The 16,847-nt window shown below is 44.8% G+C and overlaps 1 protein-coding gene across 3 annotated transcripts in view; it reads left to right on the top strand.

Moving 5' to 3' along the window:
• Positions 1-16,847, top strand: part of fbxl16 (F-box and leucine-rich repeat protein 16) — a 166,968-nt gene that overhangs the window by 28,399 nt on the left and 121,722 nt on the right. For all 3 annotated transcript variants that reach the window (XM_080206150.1, XM_080206151.1, XM_080206152.1), the window contains exon 2: positions 15,350-16,069. In XM_080206150.1, the coding sequence (XP_080062276.1) occupies positions 15,362-16,069 (708 nt within the window). In that variant the 5' untranslated portion in view covers positions 15,350-15,361. The remainder of the gene's footprint in view (positions 1-15,349; positions 16,070-16,847) is intronic.

The following is a 16,847-nucleotide window of genomic DNA, read 5'->3' as shown; positions in this document are numbered from 1 at the left end:
CCCAATCCCATTAGATCCCATATACTCATCCAGAAGTCTTTTAAAAGACTCCAGCGAGTTCGCCTCTACCACCACCAATGGCAGCCGATTCCACTCACTCACCACCCTCTGAGTGAAAAACTTACCCCTAACACTTCCTCTGTACCTGCTCCCCAGCACCTTTAACCTGTGTCCTCTCGTAGCGACCATTTCAGCCCTAGGACATAGCCTCCGAGAATCCACCCTATCTATTCCTCTCAACATTTTATAAACCCCTATCAGGTCGCCTCTCAACCTTCGTCTCTTCAGGGAGAAGAGACCTAGCTCCCTTAACCTACCTTCATAAGGCATGCCTCCCAATCCAGGCAACATCCTTGTAAATCTCCTCTGCACCCTCTCAATAGCTTCCACATCCTTCCTGTAGTGAGGCGACCAGAACTGCGCACAGTACTCCAAGTGGGGCCTGACAAGGGTCCTATAAAGTTGCAGCATTACCTCCCGACTCCTAAACTCAATCCCTCGATTAATGAAGGCGAATACACCATATGCCTTCTTGACCACATCCAGGTTTATAATGACCACATTACAACCCTGGTTCAAACATGAACAAAAAAAAACTCCAGAGGTGAGGAGAGAGTGACTGCCTTTGACATTAAGGCAGCTTTTGATGAAATGTGGCATCGAGGACCCTTGGCACAACTGAAGCCAATGGGAATCGGGGAAAATCCCTCTGCCGGTTGGAGTCACTAAAGTTGTTCGGCTTCAATTGTCTCAGTGCCATGTCCATGTCTGAATGCAGCAAGTCCTGGACAATATCCAGGCTTGGGCTGACAAGTGGCAAGTGACATTCATGCCACACAAGTGACCATTCCCAACAAGAGAGAAAAGCTGACCATCTCCCTTTGAAATCCAATGGCATTATCGTTGTAGAATCCCCCCACGATCAACATCCTGAGAATTACCACTCACCAGAACTGGACTAGCTACGTGAATCCTGCAGTGCGGAACTTACTCCCACTTTTCCAAAGTCTGTCCGCCATCTACAATGCACGAAAAAGGTCAGGGTGTGATGGAATTCTCACCACTTGGCTGGGTGAGAGCAGCTCCAATATCAGTCAATTGGGACCTTAAATCTTCACTCCCTCCACCACCAAATGCACAGTAGCAGCAGTGTGTGCCATCTACAATATGCATTGCAGCAACTCACCAAAGCTGCTTTGACAGCACCTTCCAAATCATTGACCTCTACTACCTTGAAGGACAAGGACACTTGATGCATGGGAACACCACAAACTGCAAAATCCTCTTCAAGCCATTCTCATCTGGAATGGTATTGACATTCCTTCACTATCACTGTATCAAAATCCTGGTCCTTCTTTCTTAACAGCACTGTGGGTGTTGCTCCATCTACCGCACTGCGGTAGTTCAAGAAGGCAAGTCATCATCACCTTCTCAAAGGTGGCATGGTGGCACAGTGGTTAGCACTGCTGTCTCACAGCACCAGGGACCCGGGTTCGATTCCTGGCTTGGGTCACTATCTGTGTGGAGTTTGCACGTTCTCTTGGTGTCTGGGTGGGTTGCCTCTGTGTGCTCTGGTTTCCTCCCACAGTCCGAAGATGTGCGGGTTAGGTTAATTGGCCATGTTAAATTGATCCTAGTGTCAGAGGGATTAGCAGGGTAAATATATGGAGTTATGAGAATGGGGCCTGGGTGGAATTGTCGTCAATGCAGACTTGATGGGCTAAATGGCCTCCTTCTGCACTGCAGAGATTCTATGAATGAGGGATGGAGCAATAAATGCTGGCCTAGCCAGCAATGCCCACATCCCATGAACAATAAAAGTAAAACTCGGTGTACTTAGATCAATTTGAAACCTATTTCTTCATTAACAAACCATAGTTCCTTTTGAATAAACCATACCCTCAGGTTCAGATCCAGCTGAAATAGAGGTTTGCTCAGTCTAATGCTATCTATCCCAGGTATTGTTCGCTCCCAGTTGGAGCAGTGAATGGATTCCTCACTGAATAGTTAGTTTAGACTCTAGATCTGTATTTATCACTTTTATGATGCTGTCTATTTTCTTTTGTGGGAAAAATAAACCCAAGAGTTAATTGAACAGAGCAATGTTAACAAGAGACTCATTTCTAACTGAGCAAGGCTTATGAGCAGGATGGGAGGGGCGCACAGTTCATACAGCACCACACTTCACAGGTAGAATCATCAGTTTAAAAGTTTAATTCACTCACCAAAATGGCCAATTATCTACCTGCACTACTGTTAGACCCGGAATAAAGTAAATTTTAACTCAGCTTCTTTCAATAAACTCAAAATAATTTATTACGAAGCAAAACTTATTTTTTAAAATAAGTTGCAAGAGTTGGTTGACACACAGTTGTAATCTGGAAATATTACTATCTAACCCCTTTAAAAATCCCCAGCATACAAACACAGGACACATATATAAGGATCTCTGCAGAGTTGGACAGTTGAAGACTAGGTTTTGAAAGAAAAGGATAATGCTCACAGGGCTCTAATGTTGTTGATCTGGAGTTCCTTCATGTGCAGACAGACTGCAAGCTCCAGTAGAGGGTTGGATGTGCTCATCAATGGAGCCTAAGGCATGGAGGAGAATATGACTGGATTAATTAATCTTGTCTCAATCTCTCGGGTTTCCTGAAGCCATAGAAACATAGAAGATAGGAGCAGGAGGAGGCCATTTGGCCCTTTGAGTCTGCTCCGTTATTCATCACGATCATGGCTGATCATCCAACTCAATAGCCTAATCCTGCTTTCTCCCCATAATCTCTGATCCCATTCACCCCAAGTGCTATATCCATCCCCTTATCGAATACATTCAATGTTTTGGCATCAACTACTTCCTATGGTAACGAATTCCACAGGCTCACCATTCTTTGGGAAAAGAAATGTCTCCTCATCTCCTAAATGGTCTACCCCGAATCCTCAGACTGTGACACCTGGTTCTGTACTCCCCCACCATCGGGAATATCCTCCCTGCATCTACCCTGTCTAGTCCTGTTAGAATTTTACAAGTCTCTGTGAGATTCCCCTTATTCATCTGAATTCCAGTGAAAACAATCCTAACCTAGTCAATCTCTCCTTATACATCAGTCCCGCCATTCCCAGAATCAGCCTGGTAAACCTTTGCTGCACTCCCTCGAGAGCAAGAACATCAAAACAGCACATAATACTCTCGGTGTGGCCTCACCAAGGCTCTGTAATAATTGCAACAACACATTCCTGCTCCTGTACTGAAAACCTCTCACAATGAAGGCCAACATACCATTTGCCTTCTTTACCGCCTGCTGCACCTGCATGCTTACCTTTAGCAACTGATGCACAAGGACACCCAGGTCCCGCTACACACTCCCCTCTCCCAATTACAGCCATTCAGGTAGTAATCTGCTTTCTTATTTTTGCTTCCAAAGTGAATAACCTCACATTTATCCAAATTATACTGCATCTGCCATTGTTCCCAACCTGTCCAATGCACAGTATCAGCAACCTGTCCAGATCATGCTGAAGGATCTCTGCATCCTCGTCACAGTTGTCCTTTCTATAACAGGGTGACCAGAACTGTACACAGTACTCCAAGCTATTTACCATTTATATAGATGATCTGGAGGAGGGAACCGAGTGTAGGGTGTCGAAATTTGCTGATAACACCAAAATTGGTGGAAAGGCAAATTGTGCGGAGGGTGGTGAGAGTCTACAGAAGGATCTAGATAGGCTGGGCGAATGGGCCAGGAAATGGCAAATGGAATTTAATGTTGGCAAGTGCGAGGTGGTCCACTTTGGTAGGAATAATGGTAGGAAGGATTATTACTTACGTGGAGAAAAACTGCAGCAGGCGACGGTGCAGAGGGACCTCGGGGTCCTTGTGCATGAGTCGCAAAAACCCAGCTTGCAGGTGCAGCAGGTGGTCAGGAAGGCGAATGGGATGCTGGCCTTCATCGCGAGGGGGATTGAATATAAAAGTAGGGAGGTCTTGCTGCGGCTGTATAGGGCATTGGTGAGGCCGCAGCTGGAGTACTGTGTGCAGTTTTGGGCGCCGTACTTACGCAAGGATATTTTGGCCTTGGAGGGAGTGCAGAGGAGGTTTACTAGGCTGATGCCGGAGTTGAGGGGGTTGAGCTATGAGGAGAGGCTGAATAAATTAGGCTTGTACTCGTTAGAGTTTAGAAGAATGAGGGGAGATCTCATTGAGACGTATAAGATGATGAATGGGATGGATAGGATAGAGGTGGAGAGACTCTTCCCGCTCAGAAAGGATAGTAGGACTAGGGGGCACAGCCTCAAGATAAAGGGGGGGCGGTTTAGAACGGAGTTGAGGAGGAACTTCTTCACTCAAAGGGTGGTGAATCTCTGGAATTCTCTGCCCGTTGAAGTGGTGGAGGCTACCTCGCTAAATATTTTTAAGACGCGGGTTGATGGGTTTTTGATAAGAGAGGGGATTAAGGGTTATGGGGAGAGGGCGGGAATGTGGAACTGAGCCACGACAGATCAGCCATGATCTTATTGAATGGCGGGGCAGGCTCGAAGGGCTAGTTGGCCTACTCCTGCTCCTATTTCTTATGTTCTTATGTTCTAAGTGTGGTCTTACCAATGTCTAGTACAACTTCAACAAGACGTCCCAACTCCTGTATTCAATATTCTGATCAATGAAATCAAGCATGTTGAATGTCTTCTTCACCACTCTGTCCACCTGTAGCTCCACTTTCAAGGAGCTATGAACCTGTACCCCTAGATCTTTTTCTATAACTCGCACCAATGCCTGATCATTAACTGAGTAAGTCCTACTCTGGTTCAATCTACTAAAATACATCACCTCACATTTATCTAAATTAAACTCCATCTGCCATTCGTCAGCCCACTGATTCCAACACAAGTTACCTAGGCGTGACACTGAAATTTAGAAAACTTCTTCTGCATCTTAAAACATTCAATACCATCATCGTCCCATCAACTTTTCTTTATCCAATGAAAATATGCATGTATGTGGACTTGGGGTGATGCTGGCTTTGGTTAAATAGCTTGCATTGTAGAAGGCTGAGCTTATTTTATCTCACAACAGTCATGAACGCGGTGCACATTAAACTCATTCAGAAAAATCACGAGTACCTAGAGGATGGGAAATGCCAAAGTCACATTATTGCATGGGTCAATAGGCCCAATCTTCGCTACATCATTAAAAAAAATCACTTAGTTCATAACTCAGTTAAAGAGTGAAAAAATCCTTTTGATGCAGCCATGCACATTATGTATAGAATAAGACAAATAATTCAGTGCAACAAAGAGTGAATTTTGACACAAAGCCCATACCTTTTGGGTCTACATCTGTGCAGAGGTAGAGAGTGGCATTTGATACGGTAAATGCACTGTGCCAAAAGGATTGGGGAGCAGGGAGAGGGACAGGGAGGTGGATGATTGGAGCAGTGCTAAGTTATGATAGATATGCTTCTTGTAATTTATCAGGGGAGTTTGCTTTCCAGCTGGTTTGCCAGACATTGGATCTACTCTGAGGGAATTGGAAGGCCAATCATAATGTGTGCAGCCTCCTCTGCTGCTGCAATGGTTGGCTAATGTGTCCAAATGGAAGCCTGAAACAATCATTAGGCCCCTTACTTCTGCCAAATTAATGTATCTGCCTGTTGAAGGAACAGAATGCAACTCACACAGAGTGGGGCAAAGTGGAACTGGGGATCTCCTGCTGACTCCACAGTCCTGGCAACCCATTATTGTCTGATCCGTGTCCCCCTCCCTTAACTCAGGGTTGCTGCTATGGTGGTCTGAAATTTATTATTCTGCTGGGAAGTAGAACACTAAAATGCAAATGGATGAATATGTCGTTTATAGTTTATTTATTAGTGTCACAAGTAGGCTTATGTTAACACTGCAATGAAATTACTGTGAAAATCCTCTAGTTGCCACACTCGGGCACCTGTTCGGGTACACCGAGGGAGAATGTAGCATGGCCAATGTACCTAACCAGCACATCTTTCAGACTGAGGGAAGAAACTGGAGCACCCAGATGAAACCCACGCAGACACAGGGAGAACATGCAGACTCCACACAGACAGTGACCCAAGCTGGGAATCGAACCTGGGTCCTGGGTGCCGTGAGGCAGCAGTGCTAACCACTGTGCCACCCTTAGTTGAAGCCTACAGGGGGCATGTTTTTCTTGCACCAAATTTGGACCCAAATGCTATGACTATACTCTCCCCGGTAATGATTTGATTTGATTTATTATTGCCACATGTATTGGGATATACAGTGAAAAGTATTATTTCTTGCATGCTACACAGACAAAACTTAACATTCGTAGAGTAGAGAAGGAAAGGAGAGGGTGCAGAGTAAAGTGTTGCAGATACAGAGAAAAATCAGCTTAATATATGATTGGACCATTCAAAAGTCTGACAACAGCAGGGAAGAAGCTGTTCTTGAGTCGATTGGTACGTGATCTCAGACTTTTGTATCTTTTTCCTAATGGAAGAATGTGGAAGAGAGTATGCCTGGGGTGTGTGGGGTAATTGATTGAGTGGGTTGTTTTTCCAGCTAGTAGGAAATGTAGATGAATTCAGTGGAAAGGAGGCTGGTTTGTGTGATGGACTGGGCTATGTTCACGACCCTCTGTAGTTCCTTGTGATAGAAAGGATGCTTTCTATGGTGCATCTGTAAAAATTGGTGAGAGCCGTAGTGGACATGCTGAATTATGGTGCATTTTGAGATGTTCTGTAAGGCAATGAATAAATGCAAATTTGTGCATTTAAACCAGTACCATCCTTCCGCTTGGCTCAATTCCTCCAGTGCTTGGATATTTACATGTTAAACTCTCACTCCTGTCTCCCTTACTGTTTCCAAATGCAGTCTTAACCCTCCTCTGCCCTGTATCAGGCTATCTCCTATCTTTATGTCAGCACTGAGCACCTTGGTCGGAGAGAGAAAGAAGGTTGTTCACAAGTGGTCTGGAGGAGTGGCAGCTGACAGAGAAAGCTGCCAAGAGTGCAGAGGCTTTATAAAGATAGAGTACTCGCTGGAATGCAAGGCATTCGAAAAACCCATCAGATAAAAACACCCCACCCTCGATCATCATCTATTTAGCCTGAGGGTCAGCCGTGTTCAGTAAGGAGCGTGAACAGACAATGGCCGTAATTGTTTGCACTGGATCCACATGTTTTGAAACACTGATTTCTAAATTTAAACACAATCTACTCAATGATGAGCCAGTGAATGAAGAAATGCTGGAGGCTCAGATTTCAATGAACAACAAATGTGAATGCTGGTGTGGGGCCTGCTCTATGTCTCCTGGTGGTCTACCTCCCTGTTTGGTTAAGGGGAGGGCGGGGGAGAGGGTGGAAACCTTGTGGTGTCCTTTGCACCTGCACAGACACCATTACTGCCAGAGGGATTGGTGCTCCCAAAGTCTGGCAGATGATGTATCAGCCCCTTTGCCATCGCAAGAACAAAGAAAAATTACAGCACCAGAACAGGCCCTTCGGCTTTCCAAACATGTACTGATCATGATGCCTGAACTAGACTAAAAAAAAAATCCTTCTGCCCTTACTCGGTCTGTATCCCTCCAAACCCTCCCTCTGTACCCATCCAGATCTCTCTTAAATGTTGTCAATGTTCCTGCTTCCACCTCCTCTGGCAGCACGTAGCAGGCACCCACCACTCTCTGCAAGGAAAAACATCCCCACACATCTCTGCCCCTGTCATCTTGAACTTGTAATTGACACTTCCACCCTGGGGGAAAAGCCTCTGACTGTCCACCCTGTCTATGCCTCTCATCATTTTGTAGACCTCTATCAGGTCTCCCCTCAGCCTCCATCTTTCAAATAAAAACAATCCTAGTTTATTCAACCTCTCCTCCTTATTCAACACCTTCGAGACCAGGCAATGTCCTGGTGAACCTTCTTTGCACTCTCTCCAAAGTTTCCACGTCCTTCTAAAGTAAAATAAAGTTTATTATTCACAAGTAGGTTTATATTCACACTGCAATGAAGTTACTTTGAAAATCCCCCAGTTGCCACACTCCGGCGCCTGTTTGAGTACACTGAGGGACAATTTAGCGTGGCCAATCTACCTAATCTTTGGAATGTGGGAGGGAACCAGAGCATCTGGAGGAAATGCACACAAGCACAGGGAGAACGTGCAGACTCTGCATAGACAGTGACCCAAGCTGGGAACTGAACCCGGGTCCCTGGTCCTGTGAGGCAGCAGTGCTAACCACTGTGCCACTCTGTAGTGTGGCGACCAGAACTGCACACAATACTCCAAATGTGGTCTAACTAAGGTTTAGTATCATGGAAGTGATTTCTGTCCTCGGGCACCTCACGTATCCGTCATTCCAAGTGACAGCTAACATGAACGGTATTTGCCGTCATTTTTAACCTTTCTCTTTTTGTGGAAGAGAGAAAATTAATGCTACAAAGGGCAGAATTGACAGACGGATTCCCATTAGCCACCTCCCCTGTACAGTGAAATTGGAGCTTCCAGCCTTGCAGTTACCTTCAAATGCTGTTGTTTGGTTCCAGGCATACGAGAGAGCTTTGTTTAATTCCTTTGAAGCCCAATCCTTCTCTAATTCCAGAACTGAGCCCTTTTCTTGGCAACTGCACAATCTTAATTTATGGATACGGCTTGTCAGTGCCTGATTCTGTGTGGCATTAGAAACTCATCCTGTTTGAGACACTGAAACAGTAAAGTTGCATCTGTAATAAAGTCTTGCCGTAATGAAAGTCAATGACCCTCCAGCTCAGCACCAGACTATGAGTCTATTTTACAGATGCACCATAGAAAGCATTCTTTCTGGTTGTATCACAACTTGGTATGGCTCCTGCTCTGCCCAAGACTGCAAGAAACTACAAAAAGTTGTGAATGAACTCCAATCCATCACGCAAACCAGCCTCCCATCCATTGACTCTGTCTACACTTCCCACTGCCTTGGAAAAGCAGCCAGCGTAATTAAGGACCCCATGCACCCTGGACATTCTCTCTCCCACCTTCTTCCCTCAGGAAAAACATACAGAAATCTGAGGTCACATACCAACCGACTCAAGAACAGCTTCTTCCCTGCTGCCATCAGATTTTTGAATGGACTTACCTCGCACTGAGTTGATCTTTCTCTACACCCTAGCTATGACTTTAACACTACATTCTGTACTGTCTCCTTTCCTTCTCTATGAATGGCATGCTTTGTCAGTATAGCGCACAAGAAACAATACTTTTCACTGTATACTAACACATGTGACAATAATAGATCAAATCAAATCACCTGGTCTGAACTGATGACATGTTTTTGATTAGATTTGATTTATTATTGTCACGTATATTATGTGAAAAGTATTGTTTCTTACGCACTATACAGACAAAACATAGACAAGGACAGGAGAGAGTGCAGAATGTAGTGTTACAGTCATAGCTAGGGTGTAGAGAAAGATCAACTTAATGCAAGATAAAGGTAGGTATGTTGTCATTTAGACCCCTTTTTAACAGTTACACAGAGTGCTTTTAGCCTCAATCCTTTTTTTAAAATAAAAATTGCTTAAACAATGATTGCTAATGATATAAAAGCAAAATACTGTAGATGCTGGAATCTGAAACAAAAACAGACAATGCTTGAGAAGTTCATCACATTTCACAGCATCTGTGGAGAGAGAATAGAGCCAACATTTCAAACCTGGGTAGGGCCTCCAGACTCGATATGTTGACTCTATTCTCTCTCCACAGAGGCTGTCAGACCTGCTGAGATTCTGCAGCATTTTCTGTTTTTTTATTGTGAATGATATCATTGGAGAACTGAGAGTTACCGGGGACAAATGAATATCAGGGAAAGTGCAGCCATGAGGAGGGAAAGCACGGTGGTACACTGGTTAGCACTGCTACCTCACAGCGCCTGGGACCTGCGTTCAATTCCGACCTCGGGTCACTGTCTATGCAGAGTCCGCACGTTCTCCCTGTGTCTACGTGGGTTTCCTCTGGGTGCTCCAGGTTCAATTCCGGCCTCATGTCACTGTCTGTGCAGAGTCTGCACCTTCTCTCCGTGTCTGTGTGGGTTTCCTCGTGTGCTCTGGTTTCCTTCCACAGTCCAAAGATGTGTGGGTTAGATTGATTGGCCATGCTAAATTGCCCCTTAGTGTGAGGGGGATCAGGAGGGTAAATAGATGGGGATTGGGATTATGGTTAGTGCAGACTTGATGGGCCAAGTGGCCTCCTTCTGCACTGTAAGAATTCTACGATTCTTTGTATCCTTGGTGCCTGTTAGCTCCTTTGGACAGTAAATCTCCTCAAACCTGTCAGCATTTGCAGTGAGATCTACGAACGTAAAGCACGAGTTAGAATGCAAATCCATTAAATGTGAGTGATGTAAAATAGGTGAAATTTCTAAACTCTCATGAGCAAACCGTTTGCCATATGAGTGAGGGTTGACATGTTTGCAATAAACAGAAATGATTAAAGATGTCCAAACCAGAAGCATGTGTAACAGCAATGTTCATAGTTACAAATTAAGCTGGTTATATATTGGCAGGAAACCATTATGCATCAAGATTAGCTGTGAGGAGAGATTGGAGAAACTTGGTTTGTTCTCACTGGGACGACGGAGGCTGAGAGCGACCTGATAGAAGTCTACAGATTATGAGGAGTATGGACAGAATGGGTAGTCAGAAGCTTTTTCCCAGGATGGAAGAGTCAATTACTAGGGAGCATAGTTTTAAGGTGTGAGGGGCAATGTTTGAAGGAGATGTATAAGGCAAGTTTTTTTTACACAGAGAATGGTGAACGCCTGGAACTCGCTACCGGGGGAGGTAGTGGAAGCAGAAACGATAGTGACTTTTCAGGGGCGTCTAGACAAATACATTAATAGGATGGGAATAGAGAGATATGGCCCTAGGAGAGTGGAGGGTTTTAGTTCAATCAGGTAGCATGGTTGGTGCAGGTTTGGAGGGCTGGAGGGCCTTTCCTGTGCTGTAGTTTTTTTTTATTCTTTGTTCTCCATGAGTTCTTGATTTTGATGTGGAGATGCCGGCGTTGGACTGGGGTAAACACAGTAAGAAGTCTCACAACACCAGGTTAAAGTCCAACAAGTTTATTTGATGGTAAACTCACTAGCTGTCGGGGTTTGCCCCTTCGTCAGGTGAATGGAGAATTCTGGAAATCTGGAACCAGTGTGGCGACTAGGGGATTTTCACAGTAACTTCACTGCAGTGTTAATGTAAGCCTACTTATGACAAATAAACTTTTTTACTTTAAAGAGAGAGGAATATGTGGAGTTGCAAAATGCGTTGGATTGAGGTGTGCTGTACAGGAGAAGGTTTGGGATTTCAGGCTGAGGGGGTTAGCTCTTGAATCAGGAATGCCACTTACCTTTCCCGTCTTGACAAGGTCATTGAGCCTTTTGCGGCACTCTATCCACGAATGAGGGCGTACACTTCCTGCTTCTCACCACTTCAGTCACATGCTTTGTCTTCTGAGGCTGACCTCTTCCCCTCAGCTGATCAAGGAATCATAGATTCCCTACAGTGCAGAAGGAGGCCATTCAGCCCATCGAGTTGACAACTGACAGACATTCCCACCCAGGCCCTATTTCCGTAACCCCTCATTTTTAACCTGCTAATCCCCCTGACACTAAGGTTAATTTAGCATGGCCAATCAACTTAACCGCACATCTTTGGACTGTGGGAGGAAACTGGAGCACCCAGAGGAAACCCACGCAGACATGGGGAGAACGTGCAGACTCCACACAGGCAGTGACCCAAGCCGGGAATCGAATCGGGGTCCTTGTCACTGTGAGGCAGCAGTGCTAACCACTGTGCCACCATGCCGCCCCAGAACTGAGCGGAACAATATTTCTCTGTGAGTCCATATGGCTTGCAACACGTCCTACAGAGATGTTTCAGGAAACTGAGAGGACAGGCTTTCCATGTTGGAACTCTGTCAGTAAAGTTGTGTGTGTGTGTCTTTCTCTCTTGCAGAATGGATTCATTCTGTCACCCACTCGGTATCTTTTAATGATGAGGCTTAACCATTCTGCTATGGGTTCAATCATACGTTCAGTTCTAATTGGCCGGGATGCTGAGAGAGTCAGCGTGATAATACTGACTTACTATTGCAGTTAAAAAACTGCGGCAAAATGTACTTGGGTTCCTGACCTGCTGCTGAACTCTCCAGCCATGAGCTATGGGTTCAAGCATTAAAAATCAAACTAATTCTATTCACAGTAAAAGTTCACAGATCAATAAAGGCAGTAGTCCAGGCTGTTAACAAAAATTAATGGAATTCCACATTTTATCTCAAGATTAATAGAATATAAAAGCCATGAAGTAAGGAAAACCTCATTTTCTGTGCACTTCTTTAATTCATTCATGGGATATGGGCGTCACTGGCTAGGCCAGCATTTGTTGCCCATCCCTAATTGCCCTCACAAAACCATGAGACTTGATTACCTGTAAAGACTCGCATTCCAAACATTCTTCACATTCCAATCTGTAATTATCTAGCAATTGTGCCTTTGTCTATATATGCTGTGTTTGTGAACCTACCTCTCCATTCAACTGATGAAGGAGCAGCGCTCCAAAAGCTTCCAAATAAACCTGTTGGACTTCAACCTGGCATTGTGAGACTTCTTACTGTGTCCTTGAGAAGGTGTTGGTGAGCTGCCTTCTTGAACTTCAGTCTTGAGGTGTAGGTAGGGAGGGTTGGTACTTGTCAGCCTAAGCCTGGATATTGTCCAGGTTTTGCTGCATTTGGACATGGACTGCATCAGTATCTGAGGAATTGTGAATGGTGCTGTACATTGTGCAATCATCAGTGAACATCCCCACATCATTACTTTATGATGTAAGGAAGGTCATTGATGAAGCAGCTGAAGATGTTTGAGCCTAGGACACTACCCTGAGGAACTCGTGGAGAGATGTCCTGCAGCTGAGACGATTGACCCTGAACAGCCACAACTTTTGTTCCTTTATGGCAGGTATGGCTCCAACCAGCAGAGAGTTTTTCCCCGATTGCTATTGATTCCAGTTTTGCTAGGGTTCCTTGATGCCACATTCAGTCAAATGTTGTCTTTATGTCACGGGCAGTCATTCTCACCTCAGACTAATGGAAGATTTGATTTGATTTATTATTATCACATTGTTTCTTGCGTGCTATATCATTCACAAAGAGGGAAAGGAGAGTGTGCAGAATGTAGTGTTACAGTCATAGCTAGGGTGTAGAGAAAGATCAACTTAATGCAACGTAGGTCCATTCCAAAGTCTGACAGCAGCAGGGAAGAAGCTGAAGACATTGAATTAAAGCAATTAAAGAGTTTAAAAGCATTAGAATGAAGTTTGAGAAGCATAGAGCGAGAGTAAAAGATAGAATTGGAAGGTATGCTGGGCACAGCTTGGAAGAAGTCACCACACTTGGGCACCATCTTGGAAATATAGTGCTGCAAATCATTGTTGAATCAAAGATAATGTAGCTCAGATAAAATGACAGTTACTACTCGCCCTAGACTACTAGAATGTTGATGCTTTAGGGAGTGTACCATTCTGTTGATTGGGGTGCTCCTTGGTACGTGGAAGTACAAATATAACTTGAGAAATTAACATAAAAACATAAAAGATGGGAGCAGAAGGAGGCCATTTGGCCCTTCGAGTCTACTCCACCATTCATCAAGATCATGGCCGATCATCCAACTCAATAGCCTAATCCTGCTTTCTCCCCGCAACCTTTGTGCCAGTTGATTCTCTTTGTTTCTTGGAAGGGCCATATGTGATGTGAAATATTAACTTTGTTTCTCTCTCCACAGACGCTGTCAGACCTGCTGAGTTTTTCCAGCATTTTCTGATTTTGTTAAGGAATTGGGGCATTTTTGTTAGATCAATGTAGATTCCAGGATGATTACGATAGAAATATTTAAATGATGGACGTATAGGACAGGGTAGATAGATCAAATCATTACAATAGTTCCTGTTTCTGGTAGTCGAGGAGCCAAAAATGAAAGGCCATGGATACAAGACTAACTTTGGAGTATTTGAAACAGAGAGCAGGAGAAACTCCTTTGTACAGAGAGTTGTGAGGGTGTAGAATTCCGCAGTTAGTGGGCAAGACAAAAGTCAAGCTAAGATTAAGTAGTACATTGAATAGGGTGGCATGGTGGCACAGAGGTTAGCACTGCTACCTCGGCCTCGGTCTGTGTGGAGTTTGCATGTTCTCACTGTGTCTGCGTGGGTTTCCTCTGGGTGCTCCAGTTCCTCCCACACTCCAAAGATGTGTGGGTTAGGTGGACTGGCCATGTTAAATTGACACCTAGTGTCAGGGGTCTAGCAAGGCAAATACGTGGATTTAAGGGAATTGGGCCTGGGTGGGATTGTGGTTGGTGCAGAGTTGATGGGCGAATGGCCTCTTTTTGCACATTAGGGATTCTCTGGTTTTTTGATTCTATGAAATGATGGTAGAAGTAAAAAGATTTGAGCTCCTTCCTTGAAGAAGGATGTGGTGGCACTGAAGGCAGTTTGGAGGAGGTTCACCAGATTGATTCCGGACATGAAGGGCTGTTGTATGAGGAGTGGTTGAATAGCTTGGGCTTGTACTCACTGGAGTTCAGAAGAATGGGGCGTGGGGGAAGAGAGGGGAGGGGGGGGATTTGATTGTGGTATATAAAATGTTAAAGACAATTGATAGGATGGACGCTAAACAGATGTTCGCCCTTGTGGGACAGTCCAGAACAAGAGGTCATAGATATAAAGTGAGAGGGGGTGGGTTCAAAACTGAGATGGAGAGAAACGACTTCTCTCGGAGGGTTGGGAATCTGTGGAACTCAGAGCGCAATGGAGGCAGAATCAATCAACAGATTCAAGAAAGACATAGATATGTTTCTGAGAAAATGTGGGATAAAGGGCTATGGGGAACAGGCAGGAAAGTGGAGCTGAGACCAGGGCAAGGTCAGCCATGGATCGTGTTACATGGCGGAGTGGACTTGAAAGGGTGAACTGCCTATTCCCGCTCCTACTAGTGTCCCTTTAGGGAAGGAAATCTGCTGTCCTTACCTGGCCTGGCCTACATGTGACTCCAGAGCCAAAGCAACGTGGTTGACTCTCAACTGCCGTCGGGCAACTAGGGGTGGGCAATAAATGCTGGCCAACTAGCAACACCCGTGTCCCACAAATGAATAAAAAAAAATTCCTATGTTGCTATTTGACTATGAGAACAGAGAAGGTAAATGTGACCTGCTCATATGGAGGTAAATACTAACATGGACTGCTTGGGCAGTGTAGACAGTTTCTGCACTGCAGCTTTTTAATATTTCTATGTATTTTAGTAATTACTTCTCATGTATTGACCTATGATCTTGGTTTGCCTGCAGTGAATTTGAGAAATGTCTACACATAACTCCAGTGACATCAAGCCTCCCTGCATGCCTAGGAACGGACTAGTCAAGATTCCAGCCCAGTCCAATGGATTAGGATCAGCCAGTATCACCAAAGGAACCCCTGCCGCTAAAAACCGACTGTGCCAGTCCTCTTCCATTCCGACAGTGCTACCGCCACCTCTACCGAACCACAGTGAACTGGCTTCACTGGCACAGGCAGCCCACGTGCCTTCCTCGTCCCTGTGCGGAGTGACTGACACGATTCCACTGGTGGAACCAAACTCTAACAAGACCTTGCCAAGTACATGCCAGCCATCAGGGTCCAAAAGGAAACTATCGATCTCCTCAATGGAAGGACAATTGCCCATATTGGACGAGAAGATCATTAATCGGCTTTTCTGGTACTTTTCCTCTTGCGAGAGATGTGTTTTGGCACAGGTGTGTAAAATATGGAGAAAGGTCCTGTATCAGGTCAAGTTCTGGGAAGGCATCACGCCCATCCTTCATGCAAAGGAGCTGTACAATATCCTTCTCAATGGGGAGAAGGAGTTTGTCAACCTGCAAGGATTTGCTATCCGCGGCTTTGATTCATTCTGCCTGATTGGAGTCTCCGACCTGGACATTTGCGAGTTTATAGATAACTACCCTCTGTCCAAGAAAGGTGTGAGGTCTGTGAGCCTGAAAAGATCAACCATCACTGACGCAGGACTCGAGGTGAGTTGGCAATGTTCCTATTTAATATTGATCCCGGTTACTCTGTGGTAGAGTTTTGCTCCCCGGCATTAATAGAGTCATTGAGGTTTACAGCATGGAAACAGACCCTTCAGCACAACTTCTCCATGCCGCCCCTTTTTTAACCACTAAGCTAGCCCCAATTGCCTACCTTTGGCCCATATCCCTCTGTACCCATCTTGCTTGTGTAACTGTCTAAATGCTTTTTAAAAGACAAAATTGGACCCAACTCTACTACTGCCTCTGGCAGCTCGTTCGAGACACTCACCACCCTCTGTGTGAATAAATGCCGCTCAGGACCTTTTGTATGTCTCCCCTCTCACCTTAAATCTATGCCCTCTAGTTTTAGACTCCCCTACATTTGGGAAAAGATATTGACTAGCTAGCTGATCTATGCCCCTCATTATTTTATAGACCTCTATAAGATCATCCCTCAGCCTGCTACGCTCCAGGGAAAAAAGTCCCAATCTATCCAGCCTCTCCTTATAACTTAAACCATCAAGTTCTGGTAGCATCCTGGTAAATCTTTTCTTGTGCTCGTCCGAGTTTAATAATATCCTTTCTATAATAGGGTGACCAGAACTGTACATAGGATTCCAAGTGGGGCCTTATCAATGTCTTGTACAACTTCAGTAAGACATCCCCACTCCTGAATTCACTGATCTGGTCAATTAAATCTTGCCAGTCCAGAGTAAGATTCTCATTTCCTTCAAGGTAGTCTCCCATGGGCCATATAGAGAGTGAGTCATATAAACAATTA

The sequence above is a fragment of the Carcharhinus amblyrhynchos genome, chromosome 18, assembly GCF_965287045.1.
Source record: "Carcharhinus amblyrhynchos chromosome 18, sCarAmb.v2.hapA, whole genome shotgun sequence".
NCBI classification, from domain to species: Eukaryota; Metazoa; Chordata; class Chondrichthyes; order Carcharhiniformes; family Carcharhinidae; genus Carcharhinus; species Carcharhinus amblyrhynchos.
Note: the sequence above shows the minus strand (reverse complement) of the source record. Positions and strands in the feature narration are given on the sequence as shown.